General features: G+C 40.0%; 1 protein-coding gene across 4 annotated transcripts; it reads right to left on the bottom strand.

Moving 5' to 3' along the window:
* Positions 1–1,837: 1,837 nt before the first annotated feature.
* Positions 1,838–23,104, bottom strand: LOC134547625 (carbonic anhydrase 13-like). Of its 4 annotated transcripts, none has more exons than XM_063391774.1 (8): positions 22,394–22,965; positions 15,283–15,480; positions 13,538–13,573; positions 11,489–11,607; positions 8,063–8,158; positions 7,073–7,135; positions 6,033–6,188; positions 1,838–3,914 (listed from the first exon to the last, which is right to left on the bottom strand). In XM_063391774.1, exons 1-8 carry the CDS (start codon positions 22,422–22,424, stop codon positions 3,801–3,803), a joined length of 813 nt encoding a protein of 270 aa, XP_063247844.1. In that variant the 5' UTR covers positions 22,425–22,965; the 3' UTR covers positions 1,838–3,800. The 4 variants fall into 4 exon arrangements, with proteins under 4 accessions (XP_063247844.1, XP_063247849.1, XP_063247856.1 ...); XM_063391779.1 differs by lacking the exon at positions 22,394–22,965 and adding an exon at positions 17,066–17,273; XM_063391786.1 differs by lacking the exon at positions 13,538–13,573 and having other exon boundaries at positions 22,394–22,963.
* Between the last annotated feature and the right edge of the window lie 70 nt (positions 23,105–23,174).

The following is a 23,174-nucleotide window of genomic DNA, read 5'->3' on the forward strand; positions in this document are numbered from 1 at the left end:
AGATCAACACAGGCAAATGTTTCACCACAGTGAAAACTTATACTTGGCGTAAATTATGGAGAGGTTGACAGAAATAGGAAACAAAACATGAATTTAGAAACATTTTTGTTTCAGCACTTCAGTATTATATCCTGTCTCACAAAAACAGCAGACACACAGAGAAGGTCCTCTGACACTGAATCAAGCACTTCATAAATAAGAGATACAGAAATAACATTATCTAAGAGATTAAATCACAGACCAAATCTTTGTATTTCACATCTATAACTAGAAAGCAAGATCAGGTTGAATGGGAGAAAAAGAATGTAACAGCTGGGTCAGAAGTTAGTTACAGAGTAATAAGGGAGATTGCTTTTTTGAGACTAATTAATATATAGTAAAAGAAAAAAACCCACATCTTTCGAGCAAGATTCCTCTGGTATTCATACCTTCATGCTGAGCTTACAACCTGAAGGTGCTCCAAGTTTCTCAATTATTTGCAGCTTTTAACATCTGAAGATTTATCTCTCGTAATCTGCCACTTGCCTATTTAAACCTACAAGAATCTAAATCCAGAATTTTCTTTCTCTTAAGTTTATAGAAACTGTATAACATGTATATTTGATTTATATTATTTTATTCATATCAATATTCCACTTTTTTTTTTTTTCCTGTGAACTTATTTGGAGATTTTTAATTGATTAGCTGGGGTTTTTTTTCCTTCAAATTCATTCTTAGAATTCCTTTAGGTCCCAGTTCATGTCTGGAAGCAACTGAGAGACAAATCTCTAAACCAGCAGAGACAACATAGGTACCTAGCAAAGGGGTCTATGGCATCAAATAGATGTCTGGTGTATCTTCAGCCCACTGTACTCCAGAAGAGAAGACTGCTGCTTCTCAGGTTCTTTGTTTGACATAAAGAAAATTCCAAGGTAATGTTAAACATGTGAAACATTAAAAACATCATGAGAATGATGGCAAATGCTATCAGCATAGCTGGGCAGACTGCTTCCCTCCTGTGACAAAACCAGCAGAGCTGACCCCAGGGCTCTGCTGTGGTTTATTTAATTCTGTGAATAAGTTCATGGGTGATCAGCCTTCCAGCAATCCACAATTCTTGACAGCTACTATTTTCAGCAAGTACACTCTATGATTTTTGGTCACTGAGCATTCTATTCTTCTTAATACAAAGGCTCCAAGTGTGTCAGAGTTAAGAGTCAATCAAAGGGACACATGGCTGCAGGGGGCTGATGACATATTTCAGCCTCAGTTGCTGTAGAGGACAACATGGAGTTCACACTTGAGACAAGATTCTCAGGGAGCACATTGAGTAGTCTGTTTGAGACTCAGTGTAGACTGGTCATAGAGGAAATTAGTGACTGAGGGTGCAACCAAGTGCTCAGAGCTCAGACTGTGTCCAAATTCTCATGTTACAGTTGTAGGGGATGGATAACCTGAGAAGCTGTTCCCAAAGATTTCAGGCAACTGAGCATTTCTAGTCTTTTTCAGATGTCACCACTAACTTTCAACTAGGCAAATCTAACATGAATGTGGCATCTCCACAGAGGGGAATTACATGAATGATGACTTCTTCTAAAACTTATTAGCATAACTATAAAAATAGTTGATAATGTTCAAAAATGTTTTATCAGAAACTTGCAGAATTGATTGCATGTCCTACCACTGCCAAAAATATTTCATTTGGAACATAAAGATATACCTAATACTACACTAACCAAAGACAGACTTCAAATGATGGGTGACAATTTTTTCCAAACCTAAAGCTGCAGGTGGTAATTATAAAAGTATGTACTTCTCTGTAAAACTTTAGGCTCTTCAATAGAAAATACAAGACACATTCATAAAATCCATATTTTATTTTGATAAAATCCTTATAAATATAAAAGCATTGAATCAACTCCACTGTTTACAATATGTAAGAAATACATATTCTGTAAAACTTGTTTACAATATGAAGCCACAGCTTTATTCCTTTCTCTTCTGAGACAAACAAATCCCTTTTCTCCATCCTGCAATTTGTAAACATTTTTCTACATTCTGTAGCTACTCACATAGCAGGGAAACGTGAGAGCCAATCCTAAGTCTAAAAAAGAGAGTGAAAACATACAACACACTCCTGCTTTTCTTTTCAGTGCTGCTAAATGCCTTTTATTTCTCTAATGGTCTGTTTGTGTTCTTTTCTTCAGAAAATATTCAAAAGGCATTGGGAGGCCTTGCAGGATATAATAGCTATATTCTGGGGAGGAGAAAACAAAGAAGTCCACATATCTTAAACTAAGATAAAATATCTATATCTCTATGTCTAATTTATTGTTCCAAAACAGCATATAAAGTCAATCCTGATTGTGATTTCCCCCATGTTTGTTCACCTAAGATCAAATTACCCATTGAAGTAAAAGGCAGAGCATATAAAACCTATTTAAAAATGAATTAAAGGAGAGCAGTTATGGAAGATGAATTTGTTAGAAGTACTACAGAGATTTGTGTTAGTAGCTGCCAGTAAAACCTCTAGCTGCCGCTTTCAGGTATCACTGGATTTCACTATGTAGTTCTCACAGTTGGAGAGTAAATCTAATTCTATCCTAAGCTACATCCTATGGAATGTTCATTAATAAAAATATTTGGTGTAAAAAAACCCAATTATATTCAGATAAAAATGCTCCTGAGAGAAACACAGGCTCAAGTCAACTCATATAGACAGACATTTCAACCTATTGCTATTGAGGGCTGAGCTTTTTATTAGATGTTGACTTGATTCAGATTTCTTTGGCTCTGGCTGACTATTCTCTTTGGTCTTGGAGTATAAGTGCAACCACTGAAGTTCAGCTCTGACAGCAGAACATCAGCCAGCACCTTGAGACATTCTGTACCTGGGTAGAAGTGTGCTGCACAGCGAGACGAGAGGTAAGCAGCATGTGGTTCACACTGTAGCGTGCAACAGCCTGGAACAACAGCTACCCCTGCCTCTTGATTTTAAGTGGCAAAAGTCTGATGCTACATGGATATAGTGTAATAATTCCTTATTTTTCACAAAGTGCACCAGACTGGATTTAGGCACAAACAGCTCCTTCTATGCTCTTCCACCTTGCAGTTTTCAGGTTTCAGGACAATTTTGTCTTGTGACATTGTGAAATTAATCTACCTGACATGATCCTGCAACATACAAAATCCTTACTGTTTGCTTTTTAAAAAGCCATCAATCAGTACATAATTACTGCTATGAAGCAGCCAGAATAACAGGATTATATAAATACCTGTTTTACTTAAATGCTGCTAGTCATTACTGTTTTTTGTATAAAAGTAAGCATGGTATTGCAGAAGTCAGCAATGAAATTGCATCATCCTTGAAATATTTTTTCCTTGAGAACTGCAATGTGAGCTTTATACAGAAGGTAAATGTTATATTAGACACCAAAAGAATATACCAGAAAATCCTATACTGTCAATAATACCAGGGATCCTGTTCAATAATTTGGTGGCAAAATCTGGACAACTCCTTTACCACATGTGACCCTTATGATTAGCAGTGACCTCTGTATATGCAATGCTGATGGCTCAGTGCTTCCAAGCCAATGCACTCAAACCCAGTCAGACCTGTTACCACCAATGAACCTGTGACAACTCTGGACGTACTTGCCTGTGAGAAATGACTGCATGGAAACCACTAATAAAACAACACCTATTTGTTAAAACAACTCACAAAAAAAAAAAAAAAAAAAAAAAAAAATCACAAAGTATATTAACTATTAAAATGAATTCAGCCTTTGGGTTCAGAGGAAGGCTACTCTGGATTTTCTGCTTTAATTCCTTCTGACTTCTCGTCCCCTCAGAGGCTGGGGAGGCCGGAAGTTTCTCAGCAAGCAGCAGGCGACCTCATCCTCAGCAGTGCTCAGGAGGCTGCGGAATTTGGCCAGCTGTAACCAAAAGAGACATAAGGTTCAGCAAAAACCCTCATGTCAATACTAATGAAAAAACATGTAAATATTAAAGACACTTGTCACTGTTTTTGTCCACCTGAAAGAACAGAACTGTGTTTTATTAAGTCATGAGGGGAATGGAAATTTTACAATTTCTATCTTTGTAAATGAAAAAGGATGACTACTGAGAAAATATCCCAAAATACATGTCAACATGAAAATGTACATAAGGATTACTTGTTTCCTTTAGTCACACTTTATCTTCCATAACCTGATCTAAACTGGGGGGGTTATATTTTAAAGTTGGATTTCATAGTTTGGAGATTCTGGAGAGTTTTCTGCCAAAAAAAAAAAAAGAGATTATTTTTCTTATCATACAAACATTCTCTGTATGTTTCCTTGTTCAAAGAGTATATACACAATTAACCTGGAATTGCAGGTGCGGGGCTACAGAAAGCTTCTGCAACTAGCACTTACTCAAAGCAGGGGAGATTCCAAATTCTTCCCTTGTGAAGACACAGGACAAGCAGTTATGAATAACTCAGCAAATACTGACCTCAGCAGAAATCCCAGCAGAGTTCTCTGTCTAAACCTTGGGAAATCTGAGCCTGATTTCTGACCTAAGTATAGAATTTCTTTTAATTTCTAGTATTTGCAATAATTACTATCTCTATATATCACCTTTCTTCCCTCCTAGGTTACCAAAGCTTGAGCACAAAAGCCATTCCATTATAACAGAGCCTTTAGTTGTACAGCACATTGCATCATAATGACAGCAAGAGCAGAAAAGGTCAATGTTATCTTGCTTCACCCTGTTCTGAAGCTAAGGTTTGTAATTCAGGGTCCTGTAAGTCTCTAAACACTTAAGAGCTATTTTTAATTTCTTTCAACCTGAAAAGTGCAACAAAAAGTCCATAGTAAACTCTAAAGCTCTAAAGAAATACAAACTCGAGGAATAAAATTAAATGGTAGAACAATATCAGTCACAATGCTGACTGACCAATCACAATGGTGGACATTTCTGGAAACAAACACTTTAGCTGCACGCATGTTTATATTGCTAAGAATATAGGAATTTCTACTTTAATACATAAGATATAGATAAAGATTATGAAAAATGACTAATAAAGGATCACTATACTTGACACTTTCCCACACCATGTTCTCTGAGCCATGTTACTCGTGGCTGTTTGCAGCACTTCACATTTTAGAGCGTATTAATTATATATTTGCCCAAATGAGAAGCTTTTAACCTGACAAATGGTTTGTCTTTGGAAAGTTGATACCTTAACACAAGTTTTCAGTCTTAGATCCATACACATTGCAGTGAGCCTTACAAAGCCAGATTGAGGGGAGTGAGGAAGAGATACATCCGAGAAATATAAACACATTGAGCAAATAAATGACTTCAATTCAATTATAAACAGAAATTTGACGTTTCCTAACAAGCAATACATTTAGGGAACTGCCTTAACATTTTTAGCAAAGACTGAAGTCACCATTTCTGCTGAGTATGAGGTCTCTACTCTGAAATACTTTACACTTAAGATTAGCCCACTGGGTGTCACTGTTGCCAAGTTAAGATACAGCATGAAGCTCTAACAAGAAATGTAAATAGACTCTTTTATGTCGAAACACAGCTTTCCTAAAACAGCCCTAACTTATTACAATAGTATTCCCTTTTCACAATTCTAGTAAATTCATCAAGTTTTATCTATTTAGATTGAAGAAGAAATTTACTACTCGTCTGCCAGATAAAATGCCAAAGATGAGGTTTGAGCAGGATATGCAAATAATTAAATCAACTAGAATTCCAGAATTTCTAAGTGTCACCAGAACATTTCTGTGTTTCTGAAACCAGAAGTTTCCTATGAATTATTTTTGTTTATTAATTTTTAGAGTATGCAGATTCTTTTTTAAAAATGAATAATAAATAGTTGTTACATCAAGAAAGGCAACTAGTCAGAATAAATTTGATATATAGATTTTGACTTTTGAAAATCTTTTAAGGTCTGCAGTGCCAAGGTCTGCAAAATCCCATAATTTTGGGTGGCATTTACAATTTTAATTCTTACGAAAGCAACATTTCTATAGCAGTGAAAAATCCAAAGATACCTGCTCAGAACAAACACTTATGGGCTCTCTCAGAACAATCCAGATGACACTCTCAAGAAGAGGTGGAACAGTGAGAGAGCCAAAGTAAGTCCAGTAGTCCAGGGACTTGGGAAGCAGACAGCTGGGATCAAAGTTTGTGAATAGTGCTTTTTTCCCCTGGAAAGAAATAAAAGAAATACCAGGGCAATATTATTGAAACACAAGAGGCCAAGGTAAATCATGCCAAAGGAGGTAGAGCTTGTTCCACTATCAGGTGGGCTGGCAGCATCTTGGGTGATGACAGGAGGTCCTCATCACTGTCCTGATTAGATCTTACCCCAGTGACAGCTTTGCCAGATCTTAGATCTTACCCCAGTGACTTTCCTTGATGGCAGCAGGACACCACAAAAGGTGTCATGTTAGCACAGGCTCCCTAGAGTTGCAGAGGACCATGAGATGGAAGTTGTGGGGAGAAGACAGAAGATGTTAGGCTTTCAGTGTGGTCTCTGTGGGATTGGCAGAGTTACCCCACAGGTTACTGCCACTTGCTTCCCCCCTACACTCACTCCTCCCAGGAGTTACTCATGCTTCTCCCTCTACCAGATACCAGTAGATGCCAGAGATGTCTGTCTGAAATATGTTGAGAGGCTGGCTGATTTCTCTCACACAAACAATAGGTTATTTCTCACCTTGTACTTCAGGAAAACAGAGAAAGAAGTCTTTCCCTCATCTTTTTTTACAACTTTCCATAAAGTAGGTTTTTCCCCTGTTACTATCCTCATAGTAACAGATTTATCAGAGACTGGGTTCTGTGAGGAATTAGCCTTTTCCTCTGATCTTTTACTGAATAAAAATTATTTTTTGTCTGCTTAGTTTTCAACTTAAACAGAACGCATATAAACTGTCTCACATCAGGTATCAATGGCTAGAGATAATGAAACATGAAGGTGTAGGGAGTAGCAGCCAGCTTTCAAAAAATAAAAACTCTACCAAAAAATAAAAAATCCCAACATAAGCAACCACTAATATTAGCTATTATTCTTTTAGAAGCACTTGTTCACCTTGATTCTGATGGTGTCCAAGCGGTCAGTAATCTTGTTCAGCTGGGGGTTGCATTCACCAATCTATTAACAACAAAGAAAAAAGAAACACTGGAGCTCCAGAGAAAAGCAACAAAAATTAATGAAAAATAAATGCACAATGAAACTGCTTTATATAACTGAAGTGACTGTAAGATCAGATGCATTTTGTGGGTACAAGAATGTAACTAGCTGGTCCTTAGAAATAATACTGGTCATAGAGAAGATCCACTCCCTTGCTGATAGTATTCTGGCTACTCATAGTAATTATTTCAGCTACAAAAGAATTACAAGCTTTTCACTACAGGGGAATAGAAACCATTTATCTTTCATGTTTTAATATGCAGGATATTAAAAGTTACAGACTAACATCAGAAATTTAAACTGCTTATAACATTGAAAACACTGTTCTTAGATAAAAACAGAATTTGTGTGCTAAGAAATCCAGAGACACTTCCCTTGAGTCATTGTAATGCAAACTGTAAAGACAGGATTACTGAATTGCTGAAGCAGTTCTTTGCAACTGCTGCATGGAATGGCTCTCTGTCAGGGCCAGCACTAGTACTAGCTGTTCTCAGGAAGCTGTGTCAGCCACCAGAAACCACAGAATTGACCAATGCCCTATCTTTTGCAATAGATTGTGTGAATTCCCCATCTGCGTCTTCATACAGAAGTCAGTGAAGCTGTTGCATGAATTTAATCTTAGAACAGGCAGGAAAGACAAAAAGGTATAAAATAATTATTAGGGAATTCTCTAGTTTCTGGTTGTGCATTTTTTAAATTATTATTATTTTCCAGAAGAAGCTACCAGTTCAGAAACAAGCCATTAAAGAAACCTTTAAATCAAGCTGTCCCCCTGAAGGAATATGCTAGTCAAGAACAAGATACTGGGATCCAAATAAAGGCAGCTGAATTTGAATCCACATCTAATGCTGCATGGGCTTGCAGACTAGGCAAACTGAAAAGTCTTACCTTCAAAAATACAGCCATCACTGCTAGTCCATCAGACTGACAAGCTGCCTCAACAAAACTGGAATACTTCTCTGCATTCCAATGGACCACATGAAGCTGAAAAGCAAGAGACACAGACAGCATCAACTCTCGCTGAACTCAAGTAGTGGCAAATGAATGTTACAACTTTACTGGGTTTGACACTCTATTTCACTCTTTTGTATGCAGAATCATTCAGTGTTCTAAATGCAGACGTTTCATGAAATCAGTAAATATGTAGTTCACACAAATGGCAAAAGCATTTCCAGTGGCTGAGATTATTAAAAATTTAGCAGCAATTGGCACACCACAGTGCCTGTCAAATTGCTGTTGGGTACCCAGATTTTGAACTGAGAAGTTAAGATTGAAAAAAAAAAAAAAAAAAAAAAAAAAAAAAAAAAAAAAAAAAAAAAAAAGCGCCAATGGTTATATAACTAGAGGTTTAAAATCCATTTTTAGTACAGCTGATTTAAAAAAGTGATTGAAATTCATGAGGATGTCATTAGTATTTTACTCCTCTTTTTCTTTAGTCAAGCTTTCAGCAACATTAATCGTCCACATAAATAGCTAGAAAACAGCCAAATACACATTAAACTTGCACTGACCCCTTTTCCCTTGTTTAGCTTAAGGGAACATCAGCATTTCATTTCTGACACTTTTCAAATGTTATTTTCTATGACCACCAGTAGTGATGCCCTTACAAGCAACTTATCTCAGGTTTGAGCATTTGCATTTCCAACATGCATTATTCTGGAAGTGTCCTGTCATATTTGCTTAAGAAGCTTAAAGACACTACCCAGCCAGGAGGGAAGAGGAAAAGCCTGTGATGTCTATTTCCATGCCACTTAAGTCCCTCCTGTTAAATCGGGTTTCCCAATTCCTGACCACATTTCATGACGGGAGCTCCTGGTTCCCAGGAACTGCCAGGTTGTTTCAGCCTTGAGCCGTGGTCTGACTGCCAAACTGGAGAGAGCACACTCACAACAGCACTTAACTGTAAGTAGTTCACAAACATTAATTACTTTCAGAAATCCTCAACGGATCAGTAAATCTTATTACACTTAGTTTTTAGTTAAAGATGCTCAGAAGCAGGGTGTGAGATTGGCTTTTCTAAAATTGATGACCATCTTTTCAGATTTTGAACATCAAGAATGCTGAAAAGCAACTCATTGAAAGATACAAACTGGGATGAACCCATGAAAAAAAAGGCTTCCTTTTGGAATACAGCACCCACAAGACAATGAAAGTAAGAACAATTTAGGAAAGCTGAAACCTGCTTTAAAGAACTTGTACGTGAAGCAACACAGCTGCATGGTTGAAATAACGATCCAGGAGGATTTTTATTTTAAATATCAATCCTTGCTTAACCTCTACGTGTTTCAATTTTTCATATCTGTAAAATGAAACTCTTACTTGATATCAATGTTTGTTAAGCATTTGGGCTCTAAAATGCTGAAACATTACTTGCAGCAGGTTAGGATTCTCTATTGACTGTTATCAATAATAATATATGTACAGCCACGACGACACGCATGCTTGCTCACAGCTTTAGAAATCCTTGAAGGAAAGTTGTTATGAATATTATACACAAAACCAGGAGGAGAACATAGTCCACTAAACCTCTCTCAAGTGCATTAATATCCTGGAGCTCATAGTGCCTGCACTGCTCCCTATTATAAGTTCACAGAACCTACACTGAACAACTTTTAAACACATTTTTACATATGCAAAAAGGAAACAGATACTCTCACTCAGAAATTACTTTTATTGTGGATTTGGAAAAAAACCCAAAACACCAAAAACAACTCAACAAAGAACAAAAAGAAAAATTCCCACAGCTACTAAAAGTACACTCCCACTCGCTTATAGCTTTGCCAAAAAAACCTCAACAAGGTAAGCCTCCCAAAACCAAAACCCCCAAACAGAGTGTGGAACACTTTTGGGTACAGACCCGTTCTCCATGGCTTGTGACTTCTCTCTAAGGAATATATCCCATCTTACCACCATTGTGTCACTGCAGCTTGTGAAGAGACCTTGGTCAGACTGTATGTTGTCACAGAGAGTGGAGTCATGGATCCCTTCTGCTTCCTGGTGGGCTTAAGGGCCAACCCTTGCAATCTTCTTTACCTGTACATTCATTCTGCTTTCAATTTAGTTGATGCTTTTTTGTCTTGAAACCTTGCACATCTTCCTTACAAAGGTGAACACTGAAACCATCTTCATGTCTCCTTCTGAGGTATTTTCTTTTGTGTGAACAATATTCAGAATCCTTGGTTTTAATTCTGAGCTTCTTATCCCAAAGCCAAAGTGACATCTAGAGAGCTTCTTGTGGAGGGTTACCCAACCAACAGGCAACAGAAAGGCTTTTAGACTGGCTAGAAATTCAGATATTTTCTCCTTCCATTTGGTTTCTTAGGTGGGAAACATATATTTTCTCAGCTAGAAATTTGGGTTTGGTACTTAATGGTTTTAAAGCACCTTTATTAATTCTTTATATTCCATATCACCTGGTTCCTGTGGAAAACATAAGCCTTTAAACACTGCAAATGCCACTTTTCCCCATTAGTGTTAGAAAACCGACCTTTTTCCTGACCAGTATCTCTTATAGCATTTCCAGTAAAATCTGATCACACAACAGTGCATACATTACATCTTTTTTCTTCTGTAAAATTATGCCTTATATTTGTCTGTTTATTTTTACACTTTTTACTTCTTTTTAACCCCAGAAAACTCTGACACTGTCTGAATCATATGTTTTAAAGATCTCAATCTCCTGAAAATATTCCATGTTACTTCCATTTGCAAAGAGGAATCTCATACTGAGAACTTTCTCCTGCAGATTACTCAAATGCACCAAAGGAGACAGAACAGGAGTGAAAGCTCCATGCCAGAGTACATGGTGCGCTTCTCCCTGTGGCACACCACCTGCACTGAAGCACACTACCCCACAGACAGCAGGCATCTCACAGATATTAAAGCATGATTCTCAAAGTTATAACCACCACATTGTTAAAAGCACCACAAAATGCAACATTCCTAAGTCTTGCATAAACTTTACACTACATAGGCCCCAAATCCAGTAATTCTGTGGTTTGTCATTGAAGATGACTCTGAAAATGTTCTCCAAGGAAGAAATAATGAAAGACAAAGTTTAAAATAACTCTTGAACATTAAGTCTTGCTCTTATCAAGCTCTTGTCTTCTGTACTCCTTTTTTAATCCTCTCCAAAGCTTTCAAAGAGGTTCTCCTTTGAGAAAGGACCAAACATGCAACACTTCAGGAAGAACGCTTGTCTTTCGATAAAATGTGGGCAGGATGAAAAGCAGGAAGAGGAAGGGCAACATTATCCTTGCAATGGAAAACTAGTCACAAGCTTAGAGGTACAGGTGACTCCGTGTACAGCCTTACCTCTGCTGCATAATTCATCCCATCCACCGTGTGCTCAGAGCCGGCTTCATCGTTGGATCCCCAGTGGAAGTGAATCTGGCGCAGCCTGTAGGTCCCGCTGAGTGGCCCCCCAGTCAGCACTGGAAACCCAAGCAGAGGAAAAGGCTTCACTGAGAGAATGGGAGTCCCTACCCACGTCCTCTAACCTCACACCAGACTTCAGTCTTCGGATACTTCTCTGCTCCTCCTCCTAAGTTGTCTCAGATTTCCCATTTCTTGGAAGTACTACAGAAACCCTCACCTGTTGAGGATATGACTATGAAAATTGTATTTATGGGCAAATTCGTGGGTTATGGGTCACGAAAGGGTATGCTGTTATTGTAAATGTTGGATATTTCTCAGAGAATGGGAAAATACTTCTATTTTAGAACACTCATGAATTTCCTCTCTTGATTATATTCAAAAGAATCACTAAGAAATTAGGCTCAAAATATAAGTTTTATAAATAAGGAGCAGGATCATAAAAATGTTATGTCAGCAGAATTCATTTTCCTCTTTGAAACTTAGTGGAAAATAGGCAGAGCTTAAATTTTTAGGGCTCTTTCCTTCATTTGCAACTAGATCCAGTTATATCAGATTGAAGCCTGAGGAAAAGGAGCTTATATTACCATAAGTAAAATTAAGCCAATGCTATATATGCATTGTACAACTGCAGTATTACTGACACTTAGCCAGGGCTGGAAAGCATGTCCTGTAAGAAGCAGCTATGTACTTTGGGTTTGTCTAGTTTGGAGAAAAGGAGGATGAGGGGTGTCCTCACTGCTCTCTGCTGCTGAGGAGGGGAAGCAGAGAGGGAGCTGCTGCTCTCTTCTCTCTATCCAGTTATAGGACTCGTGGATAAGGCTCAAAGCTGTGCCAGAGAAGATTTAAACTGGATGCTAGGAAGCATTGCTTTACCACAATGGTGATTAAACACGAACAAGCTTCCTAGAGAGGTTGTCAAAGCCCCAGGCTTATCAGAGTCTAAGAGGCATTTGGATAATGCCCTTAACAACATTCTTTAACTTTTGGTTAGTCCTGAACTGCTCAGGCAGTTGGACAAGATGATCGTTGCAGGTCCCTTCCAACTGAAAGAGTCTTCTCTATTCTCTTCTATTTCTGTTCTGTTCTGTTCTAATTCTAATTCATGCATATGGGTGGGCTTTTCGTTATTTTGCTTTTGCAAGTGCTTGTAATTTTCTTGTCAGACTTAGAATCAAAATATCTCTTCACAGAGCCTTGAATGTGAATTACACTCAGAAAGATTCATTATTCACAGCAAAGGAAATCACTCTGCTCTCCCAGCTCCATATGTCCTCTGAGTGTTTGGGAATCAGTCTGGACTAGTTTACTGGCTCATTACAGAAATTTTAAGGGGAAATGAGGGGAGATTTAAATTATGTTTTTTAAATTAAGGGCAGTATGGATGACAACACCATTTTTTTGCCTTTTCTAGGTTTAGTGCAAAACCTAAACTTTCTTAGAAACAAAATACATCAAATAAAGATGAAAAAAAGAATTTTTGAATTGCCTATTTATTAACACAAGTAGCTTGGATAATGAAAAGGAACTTTGTTTATTCTGGGAAAAAATAATTAACTTTCTCAAAGCTTCAACTCAAAAACAGGCATTTACACAGCCTATGAACTTATCAAACACAGGAGATGGGGCAGTGGCACTTTTAAATTCCTTCTTTTAAGGACTATAAACTTGGATGCTAATGATCATAGAAAAGTGAAAAGTGTAAAGATTGGTGTTCCAACTGGCTGAGGAAAAGCTATTATGTAGAAATGTACCAGCATGAAATACTTATGCTGAAAAACGTGGAAAATGGCCTGTTGATGTATTTGTGCCCCACCACACAGTGATGGTAAGACCCTTTCATTCCAATAGTAATTAGGAAAGAGGGTAGTCAGAAGTTTTTAAGGCAAATATCAGTATCTCAAATTTTGAAAAATGCTGGAAGAAGACCAATAGAACAATTTCAAACAATGGAGCTAATGTGGTACCAAGGAGCATAACCAGACTTACACAAACAGTTACAGACTTGACAGCCCAGTTCCAATGCTGACCAAAGTGAGGAAATAGTTCATGTGGGAGTCAGTTAATAATGCATTAGAAGATGCTAATGATTTAGTACCAATTAATTTGACTTTTTTCATGAAACCAGCACATGGCAGGAGTTCTTACTTCACAGAGGTGCCCCAGAAGCCAAATTTGGGCCCTAGAAAATTCAGTATTTTTGGAGCAATGACCTGAAAGAAAACAAAAACAATACTGATAAAGTTTGTCAGTGGCAAATATTATGGAAAATAGTGAATCATTCAGTTTATGATTGTGGACTGAAGGATCTGGTCCATGCATAGAAGACATGGAGTCTACTGAAGGAGACTGGGGATTCCATCTGTTAATTATCTAATCAACATGTCAGTGCTTTGTCATGATATGAACTATATCCTTGGAGATATGACCTGAGGAAAGCAGTAAGAGGAGGACTGCATTACCATTGCCCTGGTACCAGGGGAAGCCTAGAGAAACACTGTGTTCAGGCCTGTCATTTCATGGATGAAGTTAAGAGAGTGGAAGAGGTTCTTAGTGTATTCACATTCATTACCTTTTTTTCTTTTAAACTGTGAGGGTAATTAACAGTTAGAACAACTTACCAAAGGCTGTGGTAGGTTCACCATCGCTGGAAAATTTGAAATCAAGATTGTGTATTTTTCTAAGAGATGTGCTTTAGTTCACCAGCATCTACTAGGCTCGAAGCAGAGATTAATTCTGGGAAGTTCCATGGCATCTGACACAAGGTCAGACCGATCATTGATGGTCAGCTGGTGGCTTTCAGGCAACATCCAATGTTGACAAAGTTTAAAACTAAGACTGTTCAGGAAACAAAAACATGACAGTGTCTCCACCTATGTCTCTCTTTCTTGCCTCTATGAGCTAATAAGTCCTCAGGACTAATGGGTCATCAAAAATTAGTCTCTCTCTGGCTTTGACACTTGTGAAAGCATCTTACAGTCTTAGATCCTCAGCTAAGCCTCACACAGCCACAAAATTATTTTATTGCTTGAAGATTCTGCACTCCTACTGCTTCAAGGGAGGGCACATTAGCTTGCCCAAAATCCAAGAGAAGTTTTCAAAGATGAAGGCATTAATATTACAAAGAGTATGATAAATCAGAGAACTTCTAAGTAAGAATTATTTTTTGCAAAAAGGGAAGCATCTGGAAAAGACTGGGGCAATAATACTTTTCAGAGAAGAAAAGGGATTACTTGGGATCTATTTCACTTGTTCTGTATTGGCTCTTACTTGATATAGGAAGTCCAAGTATAGGTTGTAAAAAGGGGAAAAACATATAACCAAACCTGCAGCTAAATTCAGATAAGAGATTTGAGCGATTCGGTTGGAATGAACCTGTAATGAGACATAAAGGATTCATCTGCAGTGAGAGAGAGAGCAGCATTTGAAAAATTGTACACAATACTGTTCAAACAGGGGCTGGAAATATCCAGCTGGTGGGGGTGGATCAAACAACTCCTTTGAGTAGAGAATCCCAGCATTTTCCTGACAAATACAACCTCAAACTTGTGTCCAAATATGTTCCCACACTGTATCATGCTGAAAGACAGGGAAAAAGGAATTTCTCATCCAGAGGAGCAAAGCCTTACTGTTTATAAGGAGTTCATACCCAGCAGTGAGATGTGCCAAGGCTGTAGGCATTCTATTTAGGAACTGATGGAGGAAGTTACAGTAGCAAGAGTAAAGGAACAAACCTGATTTGTTGACAGTGTCATCAAACTCCACACTGGTGGAGTGCCCGTTGTTAAGGATGATTTTAGCAGAAGCTGGATCATAACTGGGATTTAGAGGACGGAGGGAGGGATCATACTTGGTTTCCTCAGTTTTGATGTCGATGGGTGACTGACGGTCTCCATTAGCGACAGGAAAAACCTCCTTCCAGTGGGCAGGCCCTGCAATGCATTGGAGGAGGTCTAATTTTCTGACAGCACCTTCATTCTTATGAAAGAGAACTCTGCTTGAATTGTCCTCATCTGCATCTTTTAAATTCAAAAAGAATGCACCAAGAAAACACAGATCAAAATATTCAGCTACTTTTGCTGCATCACATTGCAATAGCAGTTCTCAGTACCCCTTCATGCACCTTGCACCTTTAAATAAAGTCACATGCAGTATGTAGATACTTAATTATTTCCAGGTAAGACTCAGCTATGCACAAGACACATACAACAAATGCTTGTTCAGATCAGGCACCCTGTATCCAACAGGCACTGTGTCCCAATAAATTTTTGACGTCATTTTTGCCTAATATCATGTCTCATTGTGTCTTTAAGGATTACCTCTTTTCTATGCAAATCCCTGCATTAAGAATTTTATTATGCCTTAGTCATTTGCTGCAAAAGACCTGAGAACACCTCTTCCACTGATCACTCTGAATGAGATGGGGAGATGTCAAAAAAGGCGATTGGTGATGTCAGAAAATGCTGAGTGGTTCCTGGAGCCTGATGGCAAGTGCCTGGAACCTAAACTCTGCTGCACCTCTGAGCACCTCCTCCCAGCCCATCAACTGTGAACACCAGCTGACACAAGAAAGAGACTGTCTCCCTCTAATCATGAAGTGTCCATGGCACACATACACACACTCTAGTGTAGCACTGACAAAGTCAATGAACAGGAACACTTGGGGAGGTTTGGATTTTTACTGCCTTCGGCTGATGAGAGTAGATCTTCCAGACACAGATGCAGCACCATTCACAAGACTTAGGTAGAAATTATAGGACTAAAGAAGCCGTTAATCATTTACTAGTCATCTCAGCCTTCCTCTCTCCAAGCAGGCTAAGCCAAATGTCACTTGAAAAGCTACTAAATCAAAAACATGGATATGAGAAAATGACGAATGACATCCTAAAATAGTAAGAAAAGCTTCATTGATAAGATGTGTGAATTATCTGTTGTTACCTACTAAACATCAGAGAGTTTCCAATAATATACAATAAGAATGTATGTGCCATTGTTTACCCATATTTGGATAAGAATGTAAAGAAAAATATGAACAAGAAATTGCCTGGGGAATATATTCAATAAAGACATAAAACAAGGTTTAGAATGGAAAGGAAAGCAAGGGGAAAGAAGAAAGGAAAAAGAGAAAGGTTAAAGGTGAAAGTCTGTAGGGCAAAAGATCTTTCAGTATTAAGAAAAGCATAGCACTTGTTTTTCCTCCAGGCTTATAATGGGTAAGAAGCATAATAAATCAATTGAGAGACTGGATATAAGAAATACTTAATATAAGGATCAGAACCTGGTCCAATAAAATCTGCATCACTGGAAATCCTCATAACTATCTCCCCACACTGAAGATAACTGACCTCAGTGTAAAATTGGCTTTGGATCTTTCTGGATGGCTTAGCACTTTAATAAAAACGATGACAAAAAAGGATGAAAACGTATGATGCAGTGGTTAATAGCCTAACATCAAAAGCTGTTAGATATTTTTCCTTCCTTGACTTCAATAGAAGTGAACACAGCTCAGAAACTCACAGGCGCTGAAAGCACCCATGCACCCCAGCAGTAAATCAGGAAGGAAGCGCCCACAGTGCCGGGGGGCTGCAGCTTGCACAGCACCTGGGCAGAGAATTATTATCCTGTGAGCAGCCCTGAAAAACAGAAGTGGGAAAAACTTGTAAAGAGTAGCCTAAGACTTAAGGCTCAGAACAAAGGCCTTCAGTCTTGATTTGTTAAAAATTAATTACTCCATTAACTAAACTCAATAAAGAAATAGATTCTAAGGCAGAAGATAAAAATCCTATTGGTTTCAAACATAAAAATGTTTAAACTTAATTCCTGTCAGTTCACAAAGGGTCATCAAAGCTATTCAATATTCTACTTACATACAGTTTAGAATACAATTTTAATTGTGTTTAGATCTTAATATCCCCTAGTTAGGGATGCAAAACAAAATTACATTTGTAAGAAGCACCACTCCATAATTTATACCTCACAACCGTAATTAGGGATGCCCAGAAAAAGCTTATTGCTACTCAATTTTAATATTTCTAATACTCCTTAAGTGAGAAGAGGCAAAAATATATTTATGCGCTTAACTACATGGTCTCCTATTGCTCTGTCTCAGAAATAACCATAGTTATTTGAATTGAATAATATGGATGACTCGCATTAAGAAATAATACAAAGTTGCCAAAAAGAGGACCCAAGGCTGTGATTCTGTTACTACCTAATTATTTAACAGTAATATTCAGTTCTGAAAAGACTCTGTTGTTTGTTTGGCACTTGTTCTTGGCTCAGATGACCAAAATACTGTTTTGCTATGGTGATTAAATATCTACCAATAAAACTAGCAGACTTTTGACCTTTCAAAATATACAGGAAAATATCAAGAAACTTCAGCTCATTTTGTATCACTCGTTTATATCACGAAGTATTCCTTACCAGATAACTTACCAGCAATATAGTACAATTATCATGAGTTTGCCACTCTAGGAAAACTGTGACTCAATTAATTTCTACAGACCCTAGCCCAGTGCAAAGTTTGTATATGACTTGTAAAAAAAAAGTCATTACTGTTGAAAGAGATGCTCAAATGCATATCATACAATCAGATTTAAGCCAGTAGGATCTCCAGGGTGAAAATGTCTTCTGAATTCAGATCCGATTTAGATGCCTCTATATTAAAATAATGTACACTTCAGTCTTCTAAATATGCACTTTAAGACATGTCCAGGGAGTATAACTCATTCATTCCCCTCCCTTCATTTTTTTCTTTACTGAATGAAAGTGATTAATATACCACTTTTTAACTTATGAAATCTTCTCCTACTGTTGGGAAAATGTTCTCTTGCTAGAGGCAATTTTCTAATAGCTTTAAACAATCAAAGCTATTGTGACTGAGATTTATGACAAAAAACTGAACCATCTGCTGTGAAGATTTCATGCCTTTATTTTGGACACAGAATTACCAGAGGCAAAGAATTGTCTGACACTTTTAGGTCAGAGTACAGCTGCACATACCCCTCACCAGCCTTGCACACAGCCAGTTCATGGAACAGATCTCACAATGAAGGCAGTTGGGAATTTGGCAGCAAACAGAACTCACTACAGCACCTCACAGTGTTGCATTTTGGTCCAGCTGAAGCTAAAGATTTCATCAACAGGATAACTTGAGATAAACTCAGTGAAGACACTACAGGATACAGCTGAGTTCCAGTTAGCTTCTACACGTGCATAAATGGAGCATGTACAGGTGAAAAAGGGTTTGGGTTGGGTTTTTTTCACAGTTTGTTACTCTATATAGAAAATTCATTATTTTTGTATGGTCTGACCTTAACAGGATCACATCCTCATTTATTTCTAAAGATAATCCATTGCCCAGTTTATCAAACACAGAGTGCTTACATTTATAAACTTAGGTTTGCATATTTGATTGCATATTAGGTTACAGTAAGATGAGCTCAAACAAAAGCTATTAAAATTCACTATGGGTAAAATTAAGCACCTTTTTTAAAGCGGATATTAAAATGATGTAATTATTCTCAGAAAGAAAAAATGCATAAGAAGTGATGGCTTGACTGAAGTATCTTAAAGGTTTTTTGCAATCTAAATGATTCTATGATTCTATGAATTAATATCCCTTTTATTTATAAAATGCCTCAGCATTACAGTAGTAACTAGATCAAGAGAAATTTTTGCAGTAAAAGACAATACATGTCAATAATTACCAAATATTTCATAAAACAAACAGTAAACTGAAGGCAATTGATTTCCCACTGTGATCCTTTCCAACCTTACTCATTCTGTGATTTGCCTTTTCACTAAAGCAATTCCCCTGTAAATGAAAAAGGACTCAAGGGGCGGGAACATTCCTGTCCTGACAGAACTTTGAGCAGCAGTGAAAAGCATGCCTGATGCCACACTGAAGTCAGTTTTCAAGATTTCAGTATCATGCCTCTACAGATAAGCAACATCAAAAATGTGAGGTAGGAAAAATGGCAAGAAAGCAAAGGTCAAGATTTTCACAGAAATCAAATAATGCCTTCATGCACTTCAGAAATACATGCATAAAACTAACCAAGAACCTCTGCATTAGGTTTGTGTGACAAGACACTAGTAGCAAGGTGTGGCTCCAGTGAGAAGCTGCTGAAGCTTTCCCATCCAACAGGGCCAGTGCCAGCTGGCTCCAGGATGGACCCACTGTTGAACAAGGCTGGGCCCATCAGGGACAGTGGTAACACCTCTGGGATAACAGATTAAGTAGGGAAAAGAGTGTCTGTGCAACAGCAGCTGAAAGAGAGGAGTGAGAATATGTGAGAGAAACAGCTCTGCAGACACCAAGAGGAAGGGGAGGACATGCTCCAGAAGCCAGAGCAGAGACCCCCTGCACCATAGTGAACACCACGGGGAGGCAGCTGTGCCCTGCAGCGAGGCCCACACTGAAGCAGAGATCCACCTGCGGCCCGTGGAGGGTCACAGCTGGAGAAGGTGGATGTGCCTTGAAGGAAGCCGTGACCTCATGGGCAGCCGACACTGGAGCAGGCTCCTGGCAGGACCCCATGGGAAGCCCAGGCTGGAGCAGGTTTGCTGGCAGGACTTGAGGCCCCCTGGGGAATCCAGTGTGAAGCAGTCTATGAAAAACTGCAGCCTGTGGAAGCACTCACAGTGGAGAAATACATGGAGGGCTGTCTCCACGGGAGGGACCCCACACTAGAGCAGGGGCAGAGTGTGAGGAGTCCTCCCACCAAAGAGAAGGGAGAGGCAGAGACAACACGTGATGAACTGACCACAGCTGCTGCAGGAGAGGACACAGAGAAAATCAGGAGTGAAGGTGGGCCTGAGATAAAGGGAGAGTTGGAGGGAAGGTGTTTTAAAAATTTTATTTTATTTTATTGTTACTTCACTCTGATTTGATAAGCAACAAATAAAACTAATTTCCCCAAGTCAAGTCTGTTTTGCCTGTGAAAGTAAGTGATGAGTGATCTCTCCCTGTCCTTATCTTAACTCCTGAGCCTTTCAGTCTATTTTCTCTCCCCTGTCCAGCTGAGGAGGGTAGTGATATGTGGCTTTGGTGGGCACCTGGTGTCCAGTCAGGGTCAATCCCCAAAACTTTTAATTCTGTACCTAACAGTGTGCCCATGTCCTTAAACATAGATATTCCATTTATGCAAACATGTATGTTTTAATATTTGCCAGGTTATGCAGATAATGGTTTATGTTGTGACCCTTTCAAGTGACATATGCAGAACTCAGACTGAACACAGATATCTTTTCAACTCTTCAGGCAGTTAACCATACTATGTACCTGCACCAGATTTAATTAATTTCACTTTATTTCTGTCTCAATTGTAAAAGGTAATCTTAGTTTAAGAGAAACGATTTTCAGGGCCATGAAGGCAAACAAAATTTTTCAAGGATCAGAGCAATTTCCTTCACCTGCTATTCAATCAAACAATAAAAACAAGCAAAATCAGTAAAATAAATGCAATAAAAGAGAAAAAGCGGAGAAATAAAACTGATGCTAGGGAAGAGCACTGAAGTGTTCAATATCCATGCCTCCCTCCTCTAATCTCCTGAGAAAGGTGTGGTGAAGGGGATGGACTGATGAGGAGCTATCCACCCCACAGCTGCTGTGGGGCTCCAAGAAAGGAGTGAAAGGCAAACTCTGCCTCAAATCTGTTACCAGGCAGGCAGTAAATAGAGTTTTATAGGAGAGACGGGGCCTCAAGCAAGATCCAGGGCTACCCCAGTAGAAATTCTGGTGGCCTCCCCTCTCTAGAAGTCGAGAATAGCAAACAAGAAGAGATAGGATAAGGGAGGGAAAGTGGGCTTCTTATCTGAACCTTGCAGGTGAAGCTCACAGCATAGGAACCTATGGAGAAAAACATTTGAAAAACAAGACCCATTTACGTCTTCAGGGGAGGGGTAGGGTAGACTGCACAACAGCAGATAACACACCCAATCATTGCAACATCTCTGTGGTCCACCACCACCACCCAGTTTTTCAGGAAAAGTACATCTATCCAGAAAAGATGGAATAAGAGGGCCAGGAAGGAAAGGTAGTACTTGCACAAACAATATTCCAAAGTCTAAGTAATAATATACACAAAGCATATTCTTATAGGCATTAGTATATGCAAATATATAGCTGTCTTCCTTTACTGTCACAGCGTTTCATTTCTCTGTGTACAGACAATATAAGATATTCCATGTATTTTATCAGAGCTGAGCCTACAATTTACAAAACACTTTTATTTCTACTTGCATGACTTGTGAGACCGTCTGCACACTGGAGCAGCGTTTGCATGACTGAAGATGCAAAACAGAGCAAAGTCTTTAAGCCTGCTGATGAGCCCATCTTGGGACTTCAAAGACTGACAAGATGAAGGAAACCACGGAACAACTAAAATCCAAAAGCATCTCCTCTTAGGTGCATAGTTATACATGTAAATAACCCGGTCAAGTAACTAGGATTTCCCACCGTGCAGCAGAAGCAGAACACAGCTGGAATCAGAAAAGCACTGCTGGTACAGCAGTTCCGATCAGTGCAGCTGTCTACCACGTACTCGATCAGTGCACGCCACTGTTGAACTAAACGAGCGAACGAAACCGCAACCGGGAACGCGGCACACCCCCCCGGAGCCAAGCCCGGCCCGGCTCTGCAGGCGATGCCGACGCACGGACACCTCTCAGCCGCCTGTCTTGCAGACTGCCGAAACACAAATCGGCTCGTTCTCACGCTGCAAAGCGTCTCAGCCCATCCAGCCCACCGAGGGCGCGGGAGCTGCCCAGCCCAGCGACGGGAAGCGCTTCCCGCGGGACCCCGCCGGCCGCCCCGCCGGCCCCACCGCCGCTCCCTACCGTTGTGCTCGTCGTATCCCCAGTGCAGCATGGCTCTGCTCTCCTGCCGGCACGGCACGGCACGGCACGGCACGGCACGGGACGGGAGGGGACGGGATGGGGCGGGAGAGGCGGCTGCGCCCGATTTGAAGGCGACGGACGGCGACGCCCCGATCCTCGGGCGCTGATAAGGAGACCTGCAGCGCTCCGGCCTCCTGGGCCGTCCGTGCCTGTTGTCGCCCCAATCCCTTCGTCACCCAGGCTCTCCGCAGCCTCGCCCCAGCACCGTCGGTGTGGCCCGAGGGCGGCAGGGCCACCTCTCAAGGGCCCGCTCCGACAGAGGGAAGGTGGCTCCGCCAGCCCCCGTCCCGCCAGAGCCCGAGCTGTGCGGCAGGGAAAGACGGCGGTGTCCATTCCCGGGGGCACTGCCGCCACCCCCGAAATAAAGCCAAGCGCGCGCGGCTGCATCCCCTCCCGTTTTTCTCCCAGGGGTGCAAACCCAATTCCCTTTGGAATATTCACGTAACCAGAAAGATTTCACGTTTTCCCAAGCGGGGCCGTGAGGCAGGCGGGTGTCCCACAACCCGCTGGGAATTTACCCAAGCGCGGCGAGCGCCGGGGGCCGCCCGTGGGCGCGCGCTTGTGGCAACGCGGAGCTCTGGGCTCGGCGCTTGGGCTGCGGGCGCACGCCGAGGAGCTCTCAGCCTTCCCGTCCTGCAAAGGCTGGCTGCGAAGGCGCGGGAGCGGCAAGCAGGGCCGGGGCTGAGGCCGGGATCGGACAGCGACAGCGACAGCGACAGCG

The sequence above is a fragment of the Prinia subflava genome, chromosome 1 (assembly GCF_021018805.1).
Source record: "Prinia subflava isolate CZ2003 ecotype Zambia chromosome 1, Cam_Psub_1.2, whole genome shotgun sequence".
NCBI lineage: Eukaryota > Metazoa > Chordata > Aves > Passeriformes > Cisticolidae > Prinia > Prinia subflava.